The following is a 25,697-nucleotide window of genomic DNA, read 5'->3' as shown; positions in this document are numbered from 1 at the left end:
GCAAAAAACGAAGTCCAGAACCAAAGACCTGAAATTGAAAATGTCAGTTTATGAATGCTCTGATTTTAATCTGCCTTCGGCTATCTGTTCATTAGCTCATCTGGCAGTGTTTCTTGGTAAAGAAAGTTTGGCATGGAAAAGAGCTGTGTTTAGATTGGCTCAGAGAAGACAGAGTGTACAATCTACTTTTGTCTCTGAGGGGGTATAATTTCTTCATTCATTTCCCCTTTTACATTTTTTCTCCCCATGCATTTGTGAGTAAATTTTAGAGCGCATGAAAGTGAGGAAATGATATCACCAGCTCGAGCCAAGCAAAGTGTGGGTTGGCAGCTATGCTGTCGAGACTTTGAACCGAAGCCATTTTCTGTCCCAGTTCAACTTGTCTCATTGCTTTCAGACTAAGGAGAAAAAAATGCAAGCAGTACCTTTCCATGCTTATATTTGAGATGTAAATTGTGTTCATGTCATGGAAGGACTGTCCTTAAACCTCTTGCAGAGTGGCATTGTGACCAGTGGGACTAACTCGAGGCTCCAGTTAAATATATTATCATCAAGGAATTTGGCAGCTATGACTGAAGCTCTGAGAATCAGCTTCCAATTTTTCTTATTCTCTCTACTCTTAAGACAGCCCCCAAATTCCTCTTGCCTTCTGCATTGCTTTTATGGAGTTCAGATTATAGATCTTATTTGAGTCCTAAGAAGTAATCTGTTGCATTTCATATCACAATAGAAGTACAAGTTCAAGACTTCCTCTTCTCCAACTCTCGAGAGATTGGTCTCAATCTCATTTACCAGATAAAAATCTCTCTCACATTGGTATTTGTCTTTAATGTTTTTATACAACATTAAAATTTTTCTGTAATCACAATGGCCTTAAAAAGGGTGGGTCATCCAAGGGCTGAAACAGAATGGACATACAACAGTGTAAGGATAGAATCCAGTCAAGAGTGGGCTAGAGCCAGCTCCTGTCAGCTCACAAGGGCCCGAGTTCTGTCCCTTCTTTGGAGTTCACATCTCTGCTTCCATCCCCATACTCTCACTCTGAGCTAAACTATCAGTCAGTGTCCTGGCAGGAAACACATGGTGCAGCCAATGGGATGATTGAAAAGTTTATGAAGAGACCATGTTCAGTGTTGTGGGTAGGGTTAGTGGAGCCAACATGCAAAATGACACCTAACAGATGGCTTGTCACCAGTACCAGGTGAGAGCTATAATTATGGAGAAGAGCCCCAGATAGGAACTATGCCTGTAGATAGGCAAACTGAACCAGCACCAGACAGGGGTAGAAGAAGGAGGAGATATAAAATTCAAAGAACAACACAGACAACAGTAGAGATCAGGTAGACAACAGAGCAGCCCAGAGGGAATAAGTTCAAGGAACATTTATGCAAAGCTCAGACAGAATCCTATTGCCCCAAACAACCCAACTCATTCTGTCCTTCTTTCTCCAGTTTGGCACTTCACTTTCTGGTATTGAAAGCATCCCGTTTGGCTTCTGAGTTAGTGTTTTGAGACCAGTTCTCCATCTATTTGATGGATTCTGTATTATTATCAGTCTTGAGAGTATCTAAGGCCTTTGCAGTTTCAAAGTTCAGGATATTTTAAACAAACCTGAGCCTCTGATTTGCTCAAATGGAGACTCACTGATGTATTTCGTGTGGACAGCAATAGGGGTGTTGGACCACAGAAAATTTCTTAAAATGTACAAAAGCAACACAGCAAGAGCCCAGGTCCTCAAGTTTTGCAGGAGGTACACCTACAGACTTGTGCAGCCTTGAAGACTGTTTCTAATGGTAATAGATAACTATTTCTAAAGGTAATACGATAACCTTCTATTGTATTGAAGACTTCTATTGAAGACTATTCCTAAAGGTAATACAATAACCTTCTGGCAATTTTGCTGATTGTAATTACAGATATTTGTGAAGGACCCAAAGGTCTAAGACATATGAGAGTTTGCAACAGGAATAAATCTTCCACAGAGTTGTTGTGAAGATTAAATTAGAATTTATGTAAACTTACACAGATTGCAGGGTTAAAATTTGGGAGTCACTAAGCCAGAGGATAAACCTAGCTCACTGCCCAGCTCAATGGTAATTCCTGTCGAGGAATGCATAGTCTAATGGAGGAAGTAGACCTATAAACAGATACAAAAGAAGGGCCTAATAAGAAAGCAGCCATGCCAGTTGTCAGCTTGGCAGATGCCTTACTCCCAGGGCTGAAGAGCTTTGCTGCCATCAGCTTCCCTGGATTGATAAATAGGATGCAGACAGCTAGGGCCTAGAGCTGCCGAATATATCTTAGGATTGAACTGCGCTGTACGTAGAACTATGAGAACGTGCTTACACTCTAAATGCACTGTACACTTTATCTGAAACCTGTTTAGAGGTAAGGGAGAATATGATAATAGTAATAATGATGATAATTACTATAATGAGGTCTCTTCTCTGGCTCTCTGGAAGGGAACTGCCTGCAGTAGATGTTGTCCTTGTTAAGTGGGACAGGGTGGAGTCCTCTTCTCATGACCACATGCTGCTGGCCATAGTACCTGTGTATATATCTAAGTCTGTGTGTATGTGTGTGTGTGTTTGTTTATGTATGTGTCCTCCTCTGTGACCAGTGCTTTGCAAGGTGAACTGGGAGTTATAAGGGAAGGGGATAAACCATAGCTACCAGGCTAGACTTGAATTATAGAGCTGGATTTCTTTGGAGGTAATTAACGGTTCTGAGAAAAACTTTAGCTACTTGGTCAGATACATTGCTGTGCTGATAGCAGCTGAGAGACTCTCTGGGAACCTTAAGAGGAGTGTTAAGAGATTTTTACCCCTTCTAACCTAGGGAGCTGTTGCTTTGAATCCTCCTAAGCGAGAAATAAAATCAAAACTAACATTATTATAGTGATTCTCTCACACATTTTTCCTACAAATACAATAGCTATCAGTGCTCTTTCTTCTCTTTAACTGATCACCAAATTAAAGCTCAGAGAATTAAATTAATTTGTCTGAAGTTACACAGTTAATCAGATAAATAACATGTATTATTAATGGCTATATTATTAGCTCTTTTAATTTTCATGTCTTTTCACCCCATAGTGTAATTTGGAATAAGCAAATTCTATTTGCTTCTTTTTCTAGAATAAATGCACTTTGTATACTTTGGAAAATGCCACAAATTTTCTTTTTGTCCCCCACTCATATTTTATTTGCATTTCATCTGACTCTATTAGGCTGAAATAAGCTATAAATTATTTAGGCAATTTTATCAAATCTCTGATCCACAGGATGCAAACTTGGATTCCCTCCCAGTCTTTCTCATTCTAGGAAATCCATCCACATCCATGACATATTTTTTTTTTTTCCCTAACTTTCTGCTTGGCTCATCACTGAAAGTTTTAAGGCAATTTTATCAAATCTCTGATCCACAGGATGCAAACTTGGATTCCCTCCCAGTCTTTCTCATTCTAGGAAATCCATCCACATCCATGACATATTTTTTTTTTTTCCCTAACTTTCTGCTTGGCTCATCAACTGACAGTTTAAAGAAATATGTTTTTGAATATTTTCTATCTCTCTTGACTGAATGAGGAGGAGGAAAGACAAAGGATATAATCATGAATTTAATTTGAGAATAAAGAATTTTTTCGTGAATATTATTTTTCTCAAAATAAAATAATAAAACTTCATTGAGTTTGGGTGCAGTGCCAGTCTTCAGTCGAATATTTTAAAAACAAAGAAAAACACAAAAGGGAACATTAAGGAGTGGTAGCCTCTAAACCTACAACTCACAACTACAATACTGTGGACTTTCGTTGATCAAGAAATTTTTGTGATGATCCAGCCCTCTGAGCCGTGAGTCTCACTTGTCTCATTTTATAGTTTAGGCATGAGAGGGCTAATTACATGGCCCTCAAGGTGACTAATAGTGCATTGGTGGCAGGGCCACAACTTAAATCTAGATATCAACTCCTGGACACCAACTTGCTTTTCTCTCTATTACATGTAGCTCCCTGCTGCCTCTAGGTGAAGGTCAGCTCCACACAGAGCATACAAAACCTTCATGATTTGTCATCCACCAACATGTACAGTTTTACCCTGCTTTGTATATTCTGGAATTTGCCTAGCTGTGACTACCTCCCATCACAACCACCATAAAATTTGCCTTGCAAGAATTCACTCATTTTTCAAACTCAGATGGTCACCTCTATTAGAAAACCCTCTCTACCTTCTTTCCTTCTCACATCCAATTTTCTCTCTCGCCTGGTACATTGTTTCACTTATTGATTTATTCAACTAATGTTTCTGAGCATCCACTAAGTGCCAGGAGGCACTGAGCTAAGCATAAACCATGAACCAGTGAACACGACTGGCCAGCTCCCTGCCCTAATGGAGTTTACAGTCTTAGTGGAGACACTTAAGATAGTAAACAGACAGATAAATAAATATGTCATCACAACTAAGATGATCCCCATGAAGGAAATAAATGCTGTTCTTGGGGCCTGAAGTGGTGAGCACGATGGGGATCCTGCCCACTTCAGGGGCTCAGTGAATGAGGAGGGAGGCAGGCACAGAACTGGGTGACTCCTGTCACCTGATGCCTGCCTTCTCCCAACCTAATGGCAGGTGAAGCACTCAACAGTTCTGTTGAATAAAGGACTTAAACATATGCCTACCACAGTAAGGAAGATGGCCTTTGGTCAGACAGGAAGTGGTGATATTGGAAGTGTGAAGGCAATGCCTCCTTCAGATCCCTAGTGAGGGCTCTTTAATAACTGAGATGAGGGGCAGGGAAGTGGCTTGGTAGATAAAATACTAGCTAGAGATGTGGAGAATGGCCCAGTTGGTGTTCTGTTTCTAACATTATTCCTTTTAATTCTGTAGGATTAACATATAAGAAGTATTAAATTTTCTTTAGAAATTTCTAAGAGAAGACAGGTGAATTTTTTTTTTTTGTAAAAAGTTTTTAAGCTTTGAAAAGTTGAAAGAAGTATTCAACTACCTTCAAAAAATGAAAGTGCACCTATAAGAATTGAACATCAACTTCATATTGAATAGTAAGCATTGAGTTCATGAGGAACACTGGACAAGACACTCATTCTCTGGGATTTACTTTTAATTTTAGCAAGAAATACTTGCTCTTGATGTCACAAGATTTTTATGAAGGTGTTTATTCTTTTTTAATTATGTAAACTTTAAGTTCTTGAACTGAAATGTACTTTGTAAACTCAAAGTATAATCTAAATTACAAAGATAACTTGCAACTTTTAAATATAATGAACTTACTACTTTTCTCACCTATTTTTTCTCAGTTTTACAGGATCATAGAAATATAACATTATTGCATCCATTAGAGTTGAAGGCTTGTTATACAAACTTTTTTCTCTTTTTCTTTCATCTTTTAATTCTAAAGAGCACGGTTCCTTTAGGTAAAAATTGAGGTCATTACTTACAGACCATTAACTACTTAAGGGAAATTGTCCAAATTACATTTATTCATATGGAATTCCTCTCAGAAATTTTATTACTCTATATGTTGTAGTCAAAAAATAAATAAAGATTTTAATAAAATCCAGGCAACAAATATCTCAAGATGTTTAAAATCTTTTACTTTGTAAACTTAAAGTATTAGTAGTTTATATTAGGATGTCTTATTTATATTTTTGAAATTCTTTTATTTAGTCTTTTATAATTATTAAAAGTAATAGACTATCTAAAATGTTCATAAGAAACTTTTAAAACTGTAATATGGAAAGTTCTTGGTTTTTAAAAAAATTTTTTAAAGAAAAAATATCACTCAATACATTAGGGTTTGTTTTAAATAGGCCTCTCTTCAAATGTGTTCAAGTTGTATATACTCATAGAAATACAAACTACTCTTTTCAGTGTCCATTATACCATGTTATTAGTAATAAACAGAATTTTTTTCTGTGAACTAAAAGTGACAGAAAAATCTTTACAAATTAATATGTACAATATTACAGAAAAATGCTTTGTCAATTTAAAGAGTTATTATTGTAATGAATTTTGATTCCAAAAAGTTTCATGGGATAAATAGTTACTTGGCTTAATTCGAAACTCCTAAAAACTCCTTAGCTTGGTGCCCCAAATTTTACCATTGGCATTTAATTTTTTTATTCTAGGCCCTGCTTCTCTTGGTGGCGGTGGCGTGTGTGTTTCATATACTCTATTTTGGGGATGACATTTAATTTTCCATGATGCCTTAGTGAGCTTGAGTCTATCTGTTGCTTTGCTCCCTGGAAATGAGTCGCCTAGGGTGACGGGGATTCTGAAAGGGACCAAGACCAAGAAGCAGAGCTAGAACCAAGTAGCCCAGAACAAGGAGTAATGGACACTGATCATATTATGTGAATATCAGATGCTTCCGGGTGGCGAATGTGTATTGGGTACTTGTGAATATTTTGACATGCCAGAGGTTTTAGCCTGAGGGCTTTCTCTAATAAATTCAACACACTGATCATTGGTCTAATTTATTCATTCTTTCAATGAGAACTTGAAAATGAAAGAGATGGTTAAATGCTGATTGAAGTAGAATTAAACCAAAATTAATTTGTCCTTCACTATTGTGTGTTTCAGAGACTGGAGCACAAGGAAGTTTTAGTGGGCTTGTTGTTCCTGGTTTTCCCGTTCATTCCAGCCAGCAATCTCTTCTTCAGGGTGGGTTTTGTGGTGGCTGAGAGAGTCCTTTACATGCCAAGGTAATTACTGATCATGAGTTCCTCTTTATGAGACCTGCTCTCTGTCACCAACACTGATAGTTCCAGAGAGACAGTGCTTTGGTGTATAGCAATGAGATCCTTGTGGAGCCAAGGTGCTTATTACCTCAGCTTTAAAAACAGCCACAGAGAAGGTTGAATGAGCACAAGTTTGCACTCATTCACTCTAGTTTACAATGGCTAACGTCCAGTTGAAACCTGGACAATTAAATGTGAAACATTGATTGGAATATATTCATGATTTAAGCAGCAATCATTTGCCACAATATTTGTTTCTAAATATCTATGTTTTATTAAATATAATTATAGTCATTCTCTAGAAATATTTTGTTGATTTACTTAAAATTATCAATTATGTTAAGTAGCATGATTGTAATTAACTTCTATCTTCTTTCTTTTTCCTCTATCCATCTTTTTCTTTCTTTATTTTTTAATTTAAAAATAGGAATGATCTCAAGAAAATTTGTCCTTGAGGAAAAAAATGGTTAAAAATTAAAAGTGCACTCAGATGTGTGTGATTACGTAATGGCATTTAGCTCTGAATATTTGAACTCTGTTGAAGCTTGTCTGTTCTCTTGTCTTCTTCAATGTCATCATTCCAAGACCACATTTCTTTTCAGATGCCTGGATATATTCCTGAAATGGTTCTGCCATTTATCCGTTGTGTGATTTCAAGCAAGACATGAACACTTGCACCCAAGTTTTCTCATTTTTAATAGAGATTTTAGTAAACTCCCTAAAATTAAGTAACTTTATGAATGGTATATAAGAATGAACTTTCCTAAAAGGCAGTATCATGAACCAAAATATTATAAGGAAATTATTATTTTTTAATTATCGATACCAAGTTAGAATTTTAAGTTAATTTAATTAAAATAAAATTAAAGTATCAATACAACAGTTTTATTGCTATTGAGTTAGAAGTTTAAAAATACATATAACTAGAAACGAATTTTATAACCTGTTATTTCCTCCCAAACCAAGTACCTAACAGTTTTTTTCAGACTTTGCAGCATCCTGTTTTGACTTGGTTAAGGAAAGAGCAGCCCTTAATTTTCTGTATGTGTCTTTGGTACAATTTAGGAAGGAGATTATTTCTTGGCAAATACTATTTGATAAAGACAAAAATACAACACACATTTTTTGTATCCTGTATTGCTTTAAAATAACAGCTTATGAGGCCAATAATAAGGAATATGAAAGACTAAAGAGGACATCTAGATCAATTGAAAGTAACTTCAATCAGATTTTCTCAGATTCCAAGTGGAATCAAAATTCATTTTCCATTTCATCAACAGATATTCATAGATCACTATTTGTAGATATACGTAGAACAGATATTGCAGGCCAGGCATGCTGTACTTGAATCTGAGGCTACAAAAATAAGTGCATCTCAGTTTCTTCCCTCGAAGAATTAACAAAGTGACATCTTTCACTGTAAGAATTTAACAGATCTTAATATTGTCTTTAAAATAGTAATATTCTTATCAATATTATTTTAACATTAAATGTTTCGAAATATTTTTTGTATGTCAGCCACCATGCTAAGCATGTTATATTTATTACATCAATTAATTCACACTGTATGTGGTAGTTCACAGCATGTCCCTGAAGTCAGAGGGCTTGTCTTGCAATTCTGGCTTAAACATGAGCATGAAAAGCCTCAGTTTCCCCAACTGTATAAAATGAAGATAATAGCACCCAACTCAATGAGATATCGTGAATGTTAAATGAGATGATCGTATTAAAAACTTAGAAAGTGTGAGACAACTGCCCTAAACTCTCAACTTCATAGAGAAACTGATTTTTGATAGGCACATTCCCTATCTTCTTTCTATGAAAGAAAAAGAAAAGGAAGTAGGATTTTGATACCTAGCCATTTAATAGCACATCAAATCTTGTATCAAAATTGATATCTGAAACAGCTGAAACTTTATAAAAAGTTGTTTTGAACTACGGTTGTGATAGAGGTAGGTATCAGAAAATCATCTCAAAGATACGAATGAGTATCAGTGCCTTCTGTTGTTACAATTAGACACTTGAATTCTTTGTGAAATTTTGGAATAAAATACTACTTAAAAAAAGTGTTTTGTATTATATATGGTCAATAAATATCAAGTATTATTATTATGATTATTATCATTATTGATATCAGCTTCCTGAAGTAGCCGATACCATTCTCCCTGTTTTACAAAAATAGAGCCTGAGCTCTGAGAAGTTAAGTACCCTGCTCCAGGTGACATAGCTAGTGAATGGCAGAGCTGGAATGCAGATCCTTGTCTACTGGCTTATCGCTCACCTTCCAGAATATATTATTTCTCTGATAGTAGCATCTTAATATTCTTTTCAATTAAAGTAGAAGGAGAAAATCTGTACTTAGTAAAGTACTTTCAGCTCAATTCCATTTGAGAATCAGGACTCGATACTTCCAAGAGTCCTACAATCTAAATCATCAGGAGTCTGGGGTCCTGGGTGACAAAGAATCGCATGTGTAACACGCTTTTCTAATCTCGGTACGAGAGAACAATTTGTGAAGAACAAGAGTTTAAAATGTTATTTTTCTGGAAGAGAATCTTAGGTAAAAATTATAGAAGTCCATAATATTGTCATCAACCATTTGTGGATTATCTTATTTAGAGTAAGGGGTTCCTCTCACCCAGGTAGATGTATCCTCTGAACCCCCACAAAATCATGCCAGCTCTGGTTCTTCCTATGCTGCCATATCTTAAGTAGACCTTTCTTGACTTCATTTTATTTTCTCTAAAATAGACAAAGAAGTGTCCCTGCTCTTTTTCTACTAGGAATAAGCTGATTTGGACTAAAATAAAAGTTCTGAAGATGAAGAAAATATCAATAGTACCAAGAGAAATTGCCTGCCTCTCAGAAGCAATTTGGATTTTGCTGTACTTGGCAAACTTGGTGCAGAGTCATCCAAAATTACTTTCAGTAAGCTGATCTTCATTAAAAAGATGTCTGTCCTTTCCCCTCCAATTTCCTGCATCCATGCACTGCAGTGTTGGCACTAAATCATCATTTTCCAAGGACTTCTCTTTATTGCCCAGAATCTCCTGTATTAATATCCATATCATCACTGTGCCCAGCCAGGCCACCTTCCCCCTTCAGAGCTGTAGTCTCTGCAGGTGCCAAAGCCATGTAACAGGGAGGTGGAGGTGTTCTTCTGGCCCCTTAGAGGTAGTTCTGAGTTCTGATGAAGAGGTCAGATCACTAGGCTGGGTCCACAGCTCTGAGTACAAATCTGAGAGTTAAACTCAGATTTGAAGAAGCTAGGATTGGAAAAAACCTAGGAATTTTTGAGTGAGATGTTGTACCTCTAATGGACCCCAATATTTCTTCACAGTCATCATAGTCACTAACACTGTAGTAGAGCTGTTTTACTTATGGCATTTGATTTCATTTTTATCTAAAATTGTACAACTGAGGAGGTTTAGAGTTAGTAAGAAATGAAAGCTTATGTGGAGAAACTTCTATGCTATGGCTTTAGAGAATTTCTAATGACTTCATCAGAGACAGTTCATAATTATTGACAGTTTTCTATGAAAATGGAGACTTTGTTCAGAAGAAGTCTCTATTTTACCCAGCAATGACCAGCCACCCCATCTCAGTGGAGAATGGTAGAGAATTGGGCAAAAAACTGCTAAAATCTTCTTCAGGGCCACAGAGAATTTTACAGATGCTGCAGGCTTCCCTTGGATGGTGCCAGAGCTGTGGATTATGCCTGTTGCATTTAATAAACCTACACACTGGCTTTGGTGATAGTGAAGAACACGTCCCAAGACTTTAATACGGATAAGAATTTTCTCTGCATGACTCACTTTCCATTATTGACCTTGACAAGAAACATTCATTTTCTACAGCTTCAGTTCCTATTGCTCTGAGGAAAACATATACACACATATTCAATAGCATTCCAGGAAATACAGGTCATCATCTGTATTCCATCATGCAGAAATTCTGTGTCATCTCAACTTTAGCAAACAATAGGAAATGAAGTAAAGAGCTCAATTACTAGGTAATTCTTCTGAGGATAGTGAACTTCCTACTCATGAAATGTCTCAAGTTATTATGGAGCCAACTGCTGGCCTTAGAATGTCATTCATGAACACCACAGAAGTCATGTCCACCCTCACTAGAGCCTTGGTGAGTCTCATCATCTTCACCCTCACTGGAGCTGATTTGGCCGTTTTATAAGAAAAACCCAGAATGAATCAGACCAACAGTGCTCTTTCATCTTCTGCCTTTATGCCTAATAATGGGCAAGTCAATGAAATCTTTGGGCTTTTGTTCTCCTTCCATGTTAAGCTAGAAAAGACTGAAAATATCACCTTCCTCTCACTTGTACTTTGAAATCTGTGGATAAAAAGAACAGAAATAGGCCGTCTATTTAGCACTGCATGGTTTTAGGGTCAGAGTGTTACCACCAAAAGAAATTGGTGATAAATACCAATTTTGTCGATGTTCTTTTTAAGCACACAGTAGAATTTGGGGCTTAAATCATTCTTTCACAGAAGTTTTGATCTCTTAGTCTTATCTCAGAAGAGGCACATAATTTTATTGTACCTTTTTTTTTTGTATTTTATAAAAACTACATTAGATTCTTCAATTCCAAAATTTTTTAGAATGAGCAAAGCAGAAATAGTTGTTGAGAGCACTCAAATAAAGTCATAGAATGGGTTCACATATCCATTCACATGCCAGGTTAAAGGTGATGAATTCAGTTCAGTGCAAAAGAGCAAATTCCTATGCTACTTTAAGAAAACAGGAATGAGTGGAGAGAGGAAAAGAATAGGCAGGAATAAGCGAAGGCAGAAACAATACTGTGGGTAGAACTGATCAAGAACATTTGAGACCACAGAAGGAGAAGTTAGATAACATGTATTTGAGGGAAGAAAGAAAAATTTTTAAGAATTGTTCTGCTCTTAGAAAGAGATACCATTTGAATTGTATAGTCCCTGATCCTATGGACAGATTAGACATGGAAAATTGGGAAAAAGACAACCCGTTTATTTTTAGTTTTGAAAACAATTTTCGAATCATACCTATCAATCTGAAATGGAATTTTAAATTTTACACAGGTTACTATTGAAACAAAAGTGCAATATTTATTTCTCAGGATGCAAAATGAAAAATGTTCTCTGAAGTAACACTACTACTGTTATCTGATATTGGGGACCCCTTCTGATGAGCCATCTATACTTATATTTCTTCAGAGTTACTGGAAGAGAGTGAAGATTAAGAGTGAATCAAAAATTTTCCAATTATTAAAAATAGCAGAGAATTTTTTTTTCAATATTCACAAAAACTTACTTTAGCAAATCCAGTAGGAAAAAGACTATACTGGGTGGGAATCAGCACAGCCCAATCTGTCCCCACTGCCTGGCAGTCTTGGGGAAATAATTTTCTTATCTGTAAAACCAGAAGGTTGACCTTGCTCAAGAGTGCCCAAGAACTACTGAGAGCAGCAGAGGCACACAACCTTCTGTCAGTTTCTCTTCTCCTGCCCAACTGTCCTTTTTTGGAAGTTTTAGTGGTGTGGAAAATCTAAAACTTTAGTAAATACTGCTATGTGATCTCTAAGGTCCTTTTCCACTCTAAAGATCAACTGTTTTGTGATTCAGAATAACCTTGATTTCAGCATTTAAGATCATAAACAAAGATTTTGTCATGGGACCACCGAGGTCTGCTCAGTTTCAGAAGGAGAAGTGTATTCCCTGGGGAAAAGCAGGAAAGGAAGGAGTACATCTACCATGGGGACAGGCTCTCTGAAGGGCCCAAATGGGGACCAAAGGCATCAGTGTGAGGCCTCTACTGTGCCATAATAGGGTGTCCTCATAAGCAGCAGGAACAGGTGATCCTTAGAAGTTCATGTGGGCAAGCAGCACAAGGAACATAGGTCAGGAGGAAATGGGGCCTGGCAACAAGGACGACACCTGACCTCCTTCAAGGGGCGATAGTACAGGCAGCCTCTTAAGGGAGGCTACAGTCCGTGAGAACAGAAGTTTGTCTGTACCAACAGACAAACTCTATGGGGGAGATACTCAGGAATTGGGCAACTGCAGTGTTCAACCACAGGTACGAAGCAGCCTCTCTCCTATGCCAGGTGCTCAGTCTGCAAAAATGACTAAAATGGTACTCTATCCTTAAACAACCGGCCTGGACTTCCAAATAGTTAATGCTTTATTTCTTATCAAAGTTGAATACAAAAGCTCCCTCATTGTGCATTAATTCACCAAAAAGATTATGCTTTGTATTTTATTCCCTTTCACAAAAATAGGGAAAAATTTGAAACGGGTTTAAGGGAAGATTTGCTTAGTGCTTTTTGTGTTTGAGATCTATAAATTCACATTAATTTAATACTTGGCCACATATTTTTTACATTCTACAAGTGTATATCTTTCTGTAGTATTTTGTTCTATAAAAGTGAAGTGTGAATCAAACCTTTCTGAAGTAAACAATATTGTACAAGGAGGTTTGCAGTTTTAAGGGCATATTTGGTGAGTGCTCTTCTTAAAAGAGACAACTGCCTTACAAATTAGACAGTTTGGGTCAGTTGGGACTTGGATAAAGTAGATTTTTTGAGGTGTATTTACAGATCTAATTGCATATATTTTTATTGAGGTATAGAGTACATTTTATTGATGTCATAGGATATAACATACTAAATAACACATGAACACATAAACACTGCACTTGAAAACACGTATACCTTGTATTCGGTTTACAGAACATGTCCACATATATTATTTCATTTCATTTACTCCAAACAACAACCATTTAAGTTAGCCGTATTTTAAACTGTTTTTAAGGCAGGCAATATTAAGCCTTTGTAATATAAACAAATAAGGCTTCATGAGGTCAAGTAAACCTCCTGTGACCACAGAACTCATGAGTAGCAGAGAAAACTCAGTTCCAGATGCTTTATTCTCCAATGAATTCTTTTCCCTCACTGTGAGCCCTCAAATTTAAAGTCTGTACCAGGACACTTTTCTTCCACTATAACTAATAGTGTCCTAGGGACCTTCAGAAGTTAGTGCATTTATAGGACCCTGATCTAGAGACATCTCTTTCCACCTGGAATACAAACTCTGCCATTTCCTCTCTCATGCTCTATTTAGCAGAAAATAATCCCCTAAAAATAATGTTATTATAGCATAATACTATTAATATTATCATTTATTGTTTAGTGTATATCAGATATCGTGCATAGTGTGAAATTTTTACTTCCTTTTACAAAATAAGAAAATGAGGAACTAGAGAACTTAAATAATTTGCCCAAGGTCCAACAACAGTAAATGTGAGAATTGAGATGCAAACAGGCTTTTTTTCTGAATCCAGAGTCCTGCCTTCTTTACCACTGGAGGTCTCATCAATTTTAGAGCTGTAGGTGAACTATGAGGTTGAAGAAGCATCTCATCTTCAAAGAAGTAAGAGAGAATTAGATGGTTCTCAGAAAATGAAAGCAACGGCAATTATTCTCATAGCTGTTCTGTAGGTATGCTGAGAAAAGAACAGAAGGAATGTACTTTATGGAGAAATAAATATAAAAATCTTTCCTACCTACCCTACAACCTTGGAATGGAATTAGGGGAATGTACAAGAGATGCCTTGGGGGTCATTGTATTAGACTATGAATACAGCCTCGCATCCAGATACATCTAATCTTCTGAGAAATTGCCCCATGCATCAAATATTTGAGATGAAAAAAGAACAAGGCAGGAATGGAGATGTTAATGAGTCTCGGCTTATAGAAGCTGGCAGCTTCCAGGTTAAATCCGATTGAGGAGCCGCCATTAACTTTCTTTCTGGTGCTTCCCAGTTACAGCATCAAGCACTTGTTCTGGGCTCTGCATTACAGGACTTCATTGTTTAACCATTTGGGGTCAACATCCATGAGACTGGAATAAGATGATACCATCAGATAATTTGCCATGTGGGGATTCAGCAGATCAAAAGAAGTTCACTAAGGATATGTTTCATTTCAAAATACCTAAAATTAAAGTTTTAAAGTAATAAAATGGGAAGATTGTGTCTTGTATTATTAATGTTACAGATAAATTTATAGATACTCTCAAATGGGTTGTTTGAGCTTGCTAAAAGGTAGAATTTCAGTTTCACTTAATAGCAAAAAAGATTCTCTTTGCTCCATATAATTAAACTAAAGTGAAGCCATAGCAAATACCTTAAAATGCTTAGCCCAGAGGTAAAAAAAAAAAAAAAAAAAACCCGTCATCTTTTTAGATTGATGTGAATGAGAATGGAAAGTGTTCTGTTATCACTTAGCTTCTGGGCAAGGTTCGAGAAAGTACACAATGACTGACTACTCACAAAGTTCTCAAACTAAAAGTTTAAAACATTTTTTATTCTAATGTGGAGAGAGATTTTTTATTTGAATTTCCTGTTCAGTTCCCTTTAGGCGTGCATCATAAAGATATGAAGGAGAGATGCGAGTGTCTTTCGTTATTGTATGCACTGCCTGTTGAACAACTTGTCAATAAATCATATTTAAAATTGGAGATAGCATCAACCTGTGAATGAGAGAGCAACCCTGTGTATGAGTAATTAGGTCCATTCTTTGAGACAGCAGTGGTGTTTCCCAAGCATGCTTTCAAAAGAGATCTCAGTACTGAGCTGAACCAAACATTCAGCAGCCAGAGTTTGGCTCTTGGTTCTCCAGATTGTGATTTGTCAAGTGTCAGTGGTTTTCACTGACTCCTTTGTGCTCTGTGTAGAGATCTCTGGTTAGAGCCCAGATTTCTCTTAACCAGGTAAACCAGAGCAAACTGGAGTCTGGTTTTATCTCCCTGGAGGCCAGAAAAGCATATAGTTTCTCACCTCATTGACTTTCCACTTTGAAAGTGAGGACTTTCAAAGTGGACTTCAGCCCCTAGCAATGGAGAGAGAGCAACTCTCACCCATACTGCTAAGATGTTTAAAGGTGAGATGTCATAATACAGAAGCATCTTAATCTCTGTGATGTTGTGTTCAAGTTTTTAAAAATCTGATACTCTCTAAGAAATTTGTAAACCTAAGTGGAGATTATTTTATATGGCTTAACATTTCTTTAAACCATATGCAATACAAGGACTTTCAAAAAATATTATCGTATCACTCGATATTGATGCCTGTGCTGACTGAAAATGGGCAGTGTTCCCATTCATTTTGATTATAGCTGGGGTCAAAAGTCCTGTGAGTGGAATCTGACCCACCACCTGTTTTAATAAATAAATTTTATTGGAACATAGTCATGCCCTAAGTTTACATAGTGTTGATGGCTGCTTTCTTGCTACAAAGATAGAGTTGAGTAAAAAAGAAAGAGACCTATGGCCTTAAATGCCCGATATATTTATTTCCTGGCCCCTTATAGAAAAAGTGTGCCAACTCCTGGATTATAGCATAGTGTTAGGGCCAGGAGCCTTCTGCTCTGACTCTGTTACTAGCTTTTGGGGCAGTGGGTAATTCATTTAATTCCTGTAAGCTTTAGTTTCTTCATTTATGACATGGAAGATACTGAGGATTAAGTTTTTAAATTAGATAATATGTTTAAATCCAGTACTGTCCTTGTCCCAGGCCCTACAGATATTGTGGACAGTCCCACATGAAACATTTAGCACAATGCCTGGCATAGAGGAAGCACTCAACAAACATATAAGCGTATAAGATAGCAAATTGTCTTTGCCCTTTGTTACTCCTTGTCTTCTACCACTCTGAGGCCATTGCTGTGGAGCCGCTGGAATCATAGCATTTTCCTTCCCCACTACTCTGCCAGCTGGCAGCTCCGCTTTGTACATGGAGGCAGAAAACAACAAATGAGGTTTCATGAATGGAATGAGTGGGAAGAAAGTAGGTGAGGCTGTGTGATAAGCTGTGTGGAACACAGGAATGAGCCAGTAAAGTCAAAACTCCAGCAACAGGGCAGCATGTGGAACGTTGGCTCTGGAATCTGAAATTCCTGGCCTTATATCTTTGCTCTACTATATACTAGCTGCATGACCTAATTCAGCAAATCAGTTCACCTTCTCTTCTTCAGTGTCTGCATGGGTTAAACACTAATAACAATAACCAACAGGGATATGACGGTGAAGCCAGCTCACACACAGAACTTGCCGGGCACATACCATGTGCTCAGTAGATATTAACACTTCATGGTGCTGCTTTTTGAAGGCAGTGGTAAGAAGACGGTTGACATTGGAGATGTGGTGTCTGCATGGCCCACTCCTGTGTATTTCAGAACTTTGTTCACAGGTCACCTTTTCAGTGAGGCCTCGCCTGAGCACCCATATGAAACCTCAACTTCCTCCGCACCCTGGTCTCCCTCCTTTTCTTTCTTGTTTAATTTTTCTCCACCTGATATATCATACTTGGTATGATGTACTCTGTGTTTTATTTGCTCATTGGCTGTTTCTTTCCACCCACATGAGTGTCTCAAGAATAGGAATTATTATCCATTTGGTTCGCCAATATGCCCTTGGTACCTATAACTGTGTCAGGTACATAGTTGGTGTTTATTAAATATCTGTTGAATGAAAGAATAGAGCCCAGAAGGCCTTGATATGGCCAAAGAGGCACCCTGCTCAGTCAGGATCTGGGATCAGCTGGGACTAAAGGAACGAATGACAAGCAGGTTCACGGACTTGAGGCACCACCAGGGTCCAGTAATGACATCAGCATGGTCAATTACAGAACTGAGGTTTGTAGGAAACTTTAATAACTTTAAGGCCAAATGTGGGGAGTCGTAGAAGTACAAAGAGGGTTTTGGGTTTTTTCACTTGTGACTCTGGGCTCTGGCATGTGCAGGACTCTGCAAGGTGCTTGTGGCAATCAAATTCAGTGATTGGGTGGGGGATCCGGGCATGGTCCTCCTTGGCTGAATGTATCATCCCCCAATAGTGAGTAGGGTGGTTATTCCTTTTACCAAACAGTGAACCTTAAAACTTTTAAGAGTTTTTAGACCAACCAACTTATGAGATTTGAAGTATGGAATTAGAGCTCTAACTGGATTCACAGGATCTCCAAGTTAGGAACTTCAAATGCTTCTCTCTTGTTTTCTACCCTTGATACTAAAGCACAGACATTTAGAAAGCGAATAGAAGGAAAGTGGAGAGAATGTTTCTTTTAAAGAAGATGTGTTTAGAAATGAGAATATTCAGGTGTTTGCTTTTATAAAACCAACCTGCTTCACTAGACTGGAGTTCTTTGAGGGCAAGGCCTCTGTTTTATTTACAATTGTATTTTTAGTGTCCAGCATATTGCAAGTCACATAATAGAGAGAGAATAAATAATTGAACAAGTAAGTGGGCTATATTAATTTTGGGCTTCTTATAGCATTAGTGCCTGACTAATATAGGATTTCTTTACATAATTTGCTTCATTCTTAAATTATTCCATAATAAATTCTAGTTATCATCTTTGGAATGAAGCAGATTTTGACTAAAATGCACACAACAGTCATGGATAAAACTAAATGTTAGTGTTTTTCTGAGGCCAGTCGACAGGCAAGAAGCACCCCTGTGGGTGTGTAGATGATGTGAAGGACTATGTTCCATGTACCACGCCAAAGGCTTTTAGATATATGATATCGATATGTCAAAGTTCCACTCTGGTAACACGAGCGTTTCTTCATGTCTGGAAAGTCGAGCCAGTGTCAGCAAGAGAATCATATCAATACAGCTTGTCTGTGATAAGCTCCAAACTGCATGACTCAGAAGTCAGCCTGTGGTTAGATTTGTCTTCATCGTAAGGACTTTGACTAGCCAAAGTAGGGACACATTAGGTGACAAGTTCCTAGAGACCAAGACCATTGCCCATTGGTGACCAGCATCCCTCCCAAGATCTGATAGGGAATTCTCAGGCACTGTCTCCACAAATTCATGATGTGACCTGTTGTAGCACAGCATCCAAATTTGGTCACATGTTGCCCATAGGGTTACACAAGGACAGTAGCATGAGGAAGTAAAGGTCAGAGAGTCCATTCAGGACCCAAGAACAAACATGAGGGACTTCTCATGATGTCTGAGCTGCCGAAATCCCGGGCAATTTGAGCCTGCAAGATGAACCTATTGAACTAGCCCAGCGTGCTGGTGTGGCTGTAAAAAAACTCGCATGTAGATGTTGTGTAAGAGGGGAGTTCATTTGTTTCTCTGTCACAGGATAAGATTTATTTGAAAGTTAATTATGTGGGCTAGAATGCTCAAGGGAACTCCATTGCACCCCCAAAGTAATCCTGCTTTTCCCACCCTATTTTCCAGCATGGGCTACTGCATCCTTTTTGTGCATGGATTGAGCAAGCTCTGCACTTGGCTAAATCGATGTGGGGCCACCACCCTGACTGTGTCCACTGTGCTGCTGCTGTTGCTTTTCTCTTGGAAAACTGTAAAACAGAATGAAATTTGGCTGTCAAGAGAGTCCCTATTCAGGTATGAGTAGATGAATAAAAGCAAATCCCTTTCCTTTTTTTTTTCTTTCTGCTTATGTATTTCTTTCCAAACAAATGAGGTAACATGGGTCTGGAATATTTATTAATCCAGAAAAAAAATTTTAGTGAATTTTTAAGTGGAAGATGTAATTTTATTTTCAGCTTTAACTTTGATTTTTAAAACAATATGTAATGTTTTACAGGAGCTCATGCTAAGTGAATTTAAGTGAGAATGAGGCTTGTGGGAAGGTTTTTGGGCCTGTGAATTGAGATGGAGACAGTCTTAATGATAATCTGGCCTATAAAATCAGCTATAACACAAGGAAACGATAGCCTAATTTCATTGTTCAGACAAGTGAATGGGAAAGGTATGCACACAGCAAGAAGGAGGAGAATGCAGTATATTTTCTTTAGAATATTCTAGAATATTAAGTTGTGATCTGTGATCTAGTTGCTTTATTTTGAACACTGATTGTGAACAAGGAAATGAAAGACTTTTTTTATCTCCTGGTAGGTTTTTATGTGGTGTAGAAGCTGTTTCTGAATATAACAATGTCAACCTATAGCCCTAAACTTGTCATAAACAGTCTTTGGGACTGTGGCTCAGCATGCTATGTTTCTGGGACTTAGCCTATTTCCCCAGTGCCATAGTCATGGTGACCTTCACCTTGGCTTCCCTGGAACTAGCATCCCAACAGTATTTTCCCAAACTCCCAGGGATCCCTAGCCTTTGCCCCCTTCCAGCTTCTGTCCTTATTTAGGATCCAATTGGCCAATTCCGTCTATATGGTTTTTTACCTGGTTCTCTGTCAGCTGGTACCCAACACTTATTCTTTGGAGGTAAAAACAACTAAAACAGAACTGAGATCACTTAAAGAAAAAAAGGGAAAATATTAGAAGAGTGTAAGAAAGTTCATAGACTTGAAGGGCAGGTGAAGTACCTGGCATGTAGCAGACAGGAAGCAGGTGTTTGGATAATCTGTCTTGAGCACTTGAGCACTCTCACAGGAACGAATAGGTAAACTTTTTTTTTTTTTTAATTTTCACATCAAAATTTTAGGAAAACAGAGTCCTTCTGGCTAAACTTGAGCTTAGGTCATATGCCTGCCCCTTGTCCCCACCATGGCACTGAGATGACTGATCTGGCCAAAGAAATTCCTCTGACTTTCCCCTGTGGAAGTTAGGGCAGGCAGAGAGAGTACCTTGGGATTCTACCTGACTTTACAAAGGGAGGCAAGAAGGAATTTCCCACAGGAAATCCAAGTACTGTAGGAAGGGCACAGGCTGCCGAAAATGAGTGAATGAACAGATGAATGACTGAAAGAACAAATAAGACGGATGTTCACTGCATTCTTCTACTATTTTAAACTAATATATCTGATTCTGCTACTTGGCACTTTAACTTTTAATAGAAAAAATTAGTCTGGCATGTATATCTTATTAGTTTATTTATTATTACTATATTGTTGTCATCATTATCATTTCAATTGGTACTAGAGGGACCTGCTGCTGTGTAAGATTTTGCGTGGATTTTTTTTAATGAATTGTTTTGTTTCACTTTCGAGCTTCAGATTCTTTCCAGTCTCTGTCATATCCCTCCACCTTCAATACTGTCTCACACAGCACAATGGACTTGTTCCCTCTTACTACCCAGGGCTGAGGTCACTATATAAACACAGAGGTATTAAAGTTCAGCAATATAACATCCTCCTAGGCTCTATTGGCTTATTTTAATTTTTTTCTTTGTTTCTAATAGTGCCTTAATGAGAAACTTTTTATGGTTCTTCCCTCTGTTAAACCCTTTCCTTGAATAAAGGTACTAACAACAGTTGTGTCTTCTAATGATTTTTATTGGTTATTCAGAACAACTTCGGGAATAGATTTTAGCAGGCGGCAGTTTATTTCAAGGATAACAGGTCAATGTTCAAACCTTCTACAATCGATGCCGGCAATTAAAAAAAAGAAAAACAAAAACAAAAAGCTCATTGAGCTTACATCCAGCAGCTTCCGTTCTTTTAAATGGAAGTATATAGTAAGTGAACAGTTGATCACAAAAACACAACCATTCCATATATGTGCTTAAAGAGACTTTGTGCCCTCGGAGACCTTTGGTGATCAAATGGAATTTTGTATAATGTGCAAATCAAAGCTATGGATAGTTTTAAAAAACTTTGCTGATTATAATTCATTTATGTTCTGACAATACTTTTAAGAATCTGAGGCTTTAAGAATATTCTTTTTCCTTCAAGACCAGATGTTTGTGTGTATTCATCTGTGCTAAATAATGGTCAAATCAGTTGAATAAACATTTACCAAGAGTCTATGAGGCAAGATGGGGTTAGTAGTTGAGTGTGGGGTCTGGAGTGAGACTTCCTGGCTCTACTCCAAATTCCCCCATTTAAGAACTGTGGGATCTTGGGCGAGGTACTTAACCACTTCATGCCTTAGTTTCTTTATTTTAAAATTTAGAATAATAATAGTCTTTACCTCCTGAGCGTAGTGTAAGAATAAAAGATTATGTGGAAGATGCATAGGACAGTGTCTGGCATATGGTAAACACGATGTAAGGTTTTCAAATTATTGCACTGCGTTATAGAATATGAGAGAATGAGGGAGGGATGGACGGATAGAAGGAAGAGGAGAGAGAGAAAGAGATATTGATTGTCCTTAGAGGAGCTGGAAGTCTGCATGGCAGTCATACACATTAACACATTTTAATATAATGTAGCAAATGGTAGACAGAGGTAGATGCTGGACACTGCATAAGTGCAGGCTGGTAACTAAGACCAACCCAGGCCTTCAAAGACTGTTCTTTTATAGGCCTGAGCTGAGTATTAAAAGATGAGAAAAGCCTACATTAGCTATAATGGCCAAAACCAAGAGCTGGCCAAATTGAGTAAGAAAAGGTTGCAATGATTCTATATAAGCTGATGTCCTTGTCAGAGGCCCTGTTTCAGTTTTCTCTTCTGCTCCAAACAATAAACCCATTGATCATCCCTGAGACACATGGTCTCATTGAGGCCATTCTAATTATGTGGGATGGTTTTACTTGTCCATACCATGAACAGTCTTACAGAATATCTTAGGATATACCTTTGTGTTGTAGGAAATCCAAATTTTAGTCAAGTGTAATCCTTTCCATCTCATCTCACAAAAAAGATCCTGCTGCGTGATGTATTTTTAGGAAATACAGATGGAGGGTCCCCTCACAGCTTTGTACTTCTATCGGGAAAATCTTACATACAAAAAAAAAAAAACAAAAGATCCCAGCACTTATGTCTCATCAGAGATCTAGGGAAACTAATTTGTCCAAGCTGAAATAGGTGTTAAGAGGAGATACCAGGGTTTGAACCTAAATCTGGCATAAAAGCCAAAAGGTACATAAACTTTGCCACACTTATTTTTTTTACTTTATGTTTTTTAACTTAAGCTAAGCCCATTGGGGCAGGGGCAAGGGGGCGGAGAGAATCATATCCGCATGGTATGTTTTCTTTAATTATTGTAAAAATAAACTATTCCGATATCCTAACCTAAGAAGAGGGTAACTGCATAGCTCCAGATGTGTCCAGCAACAGCCCCAAATCTTACATTTGTTTGTAGTAAATAATACTCTATCATCACAATTTGATAAAATCTCCACACCTCACACCCCTAATCTTTGAAACACCTGGAAACACCCAGAAACACACAGACGCCATATTTTTTTGCATTCATTTCAGGATCTCTATGAACCCCATACATAACCTGTTTAAGTGATCTGTAGACCACCTATTAAGAATTCACAGTCTAAATCCTCTTCCCCCTTCTGTAGGAAATAGTTCTCTTTCCTCCTCTGAATTGCTGAGCCAGAGAGTTCAGCAGACCTTCCAGGGCAGAGAATATAAACTAGGGATTGGCAAATTCTCCTGTTAAAGGGCCAGATAGTAAATATTTTAGGCTTTGTGAATCATTCAGCCTCTTGCAACTACCACACTCTGTTGTTTTGGGAAAGATGCCAAAATGGTAGGTAATCACACTGATGCATCCGTGGCCCACAAGGCCAGAATTTGCTTACCAATGATATAAATGTTGTGATAGTGCAATTATAATGTTACTAGTATACTGTGCTACCTTTGTGATTTAGCATCAACTATCAATCAACTTCAGGAATGATTCTGATCATGTACTGGACTTGGTTGAAATCTCTGTTCAAATACTTATAATGTCTGCAACCTTAGAAAAAGGTCTTAATCTCTCTGAGCATCAATTTCCTCATCTATAATATGGGAGGAATATTAAAACTACCTTTCTGTTAGGTTATTGAAGGGATGAACTGAGATAATCCATAGAAATGGGAGCTGAGCTCAGTGCTTGATTCAAAATGAGCACTCCTTAAGTACCGGCCTTTCTGAATGTGACATTGTGAGACTTCAGGTTAAAGCAGGGTCAAAACTGAGGAAAACCACATATTCTTCTCATTTTTCTTTTCTTTAACCTATGGCTGAACACTACTCATTTTTTTTTAAATGTTTGTTTTCTAATCAGAAATTTGGAGATGGTTCTCCTGACCTATTGTCAATTGGTGCCAACGAAGAAAATTAATATTTGACAAATTTGGAGAAATGCCCTATCCAAGTGGCCTTTTTGTTATTTCTGTTATTTTTCAAGTCTTCTACAAATAATGGCTGTGAAGGAAAAATACAAAGAGCATGAATTAATTTACTCCTGAGTTGAAAGAGGGCTTTTTCTCATAACCATTACTGTAATTATTAACAGGGTTTGAGATCCAGCCATATAATTTATGAATACTACATTTCCTTATGGAGTAAATATGTGTAGAGCTGCATGCTTCCGTTAAAACAGCTGGGAGTACTAAATTGTAGCATCAAGAAAGCAAATTGAGGAGACTGGCCCTGGGGGAAGAGCAACCTGGCCAGTTATAGCTATGTGGAAAGTTTTGCCTTTAGCCAGTTGTTTATTTGCACTTTTTTTTTTACAAACTGTTCATTGTAAAATGAGAGACTGGAAAAACACAGCAGAAAAAAAACAGAGAGAACATAAAGGTCAAAACAACAATGGGAGAAGCAGTGTGTTCTTAGGATTTCAGTTACTCCACCCACATCTGCTTGCATGTTATGAATATTATTACTTCCTCTTGCCATCACTGAACAATGCCCTGATCTCAGAAAGGCCGTTTCCACAGGCCTAATTGTCTATTCCTTGGTGAAACATAAATTAAAGCAACTATGCTAATCACACAAAGGAAAGGATCAGTTCCAATAAGTATGCCAATTATCTTTGTGCTGAAATCAAAGTTTTCTTTAAAACCTACCTGTTATCATGCACTATTTAGTTCTGGACAGAAAAGTCAAATTTTCCTGGATAGAAATTAGATGTTTTTAGATGTTTTTAAGTCATTACTATCACACTGACCCAGATCTTTTCCCCGTGACTAAATTCACTGTGGGCAATGTCCATTTTAAACACTGTATTAAAATCCTAGCTCTGTGTGCCAGCTGGTGGGCCTCACCATAAAGTGCTTGAAGGAAACTGGTGGTTTCATGGGAGCACCCAAATGTCAGCATTTGTAAATCTTTTCTCTTGGGTCAGTTGGTGTCCACTGAGAGGAAAGGATTCCTCAGATCTCTTCCTTGGGAGTCCAGTCTTGGCTCCTAGAATTCAGAGAGCTTTACATGGAGAAGGAACTGGGAGGATCCCAGTATTCAGAATACAGATATTCACTTAATCTACCTCTGAGGTACAGCTCTTCCCTCTGACTTCAACTGTACCTGTTGTTCCTGAGTGCAGGATCGCTCCGATTCAACTTTTCTAGAAAGCGAAGCTCCTGCCTTCTGCTGAGTTAGGTAAAGAATAGTTGAAAAAGTTACCTGGATGTGGAGGAAAGGGAAGAGGATTAGGAGCATCACTGCTCCTGATAGAAATTCATGGTCAGTAGGTTTTCAGCCACATACTATCAAAGAAAAAAAGGAAGGCAGGAAGGAAAGGAAGGAAGGAAGGAAGGCAGGAAGGAATGAAGGAAGGAAGGAAGGAAGGAAGGAAGGAAGGAAAGAAGGAAGGAAGGAAGGAAGGAAGGAAAGAAGGAAGGAAGGAAGGAAGGAAGGAAAGAAGGAAGGAAGGAAGGAAGGAAGGAAAGAAGGAAGGAAGGAAGGAAGGAAGGAAAGAAGGAAGGAAGGAAGGAAGGAAGGAAAGAAGGAAGGAAGGAAGGAAGGAAGGAAAGAAGGAAGGAAGGAAGGAAGGAAGGAAAGAAGGAAGGAAGGAAGGAAGGAAGGAAAGAAGGAAGGAAGGAAGGAAGGAAGGAAAGAAGGAAGGAAGGAAGGAAGGAAGGAAAGAAGGAAGGAAGGAAGGAAGGAAGGAAAGAAGGAAGGAAGGAAGGAAGGAAGGAAAGAAGGAAGGAAGGAAGGAAGGAAGGAAAGAAGGAAGGAAGGAAGGAAGGAAGGAAAGAAGGAAGGAAGGAAGGAAGGAAGGAAAGAAGGAAGGAAGGAAGGAAGGAAGGAAAGAAGGAAGGAAGGAAGGAAGGAAGGAAAGAAGGAAGGAAGG

General features: G+C 37.9%; 1 protein-coding gene across 1 annotated transcript in view; it reads left to right on the top strand.

Moving 5' to 3' along the window:
- TMTC1 (transmembrane and tetratricopeptide repeat containing 1) overlaps window positions 1-25,697 on the top strand; it is a 241,662-nt gene that overhangs the window by 150,942 nt on the left and 65,023 nt on the right. Inside the window, exons 9-10 of the mRNA XM_025047422.1 lie at window positions 6,591-6,712; window positions 18,994-19,161. Of these exons, the coding sequence (XP_024903190.1) occupies window positions 6,591-6,712; window positions 18,994-19,161 (290 nt within the window). The remainder of the gene's footprint in view (window positions 1-6,590; window positions 6,713-18,993; window positions 19,162-25,697) is intronic.

The sequence above is a fragment of the Pteropus alecto genome, unplaced genomic scaffold (genome assembly GCF_000325575.1).
Source record: "Pteropus alecto unplaced genomic scaffold, ASM32557v1 scaffold103, whole genome shotgun sequence".
Taxonomy (NCBI): domain Eukaryota; kingdom Metazoa; phylum Chordata; class Mammalia; order Chiroptera; family Pteropodidae; genus Pteropus; species Pteropus alecto.
This window is presented reverse-complemented; position numbering and strand designations above follow the sequence as displayed.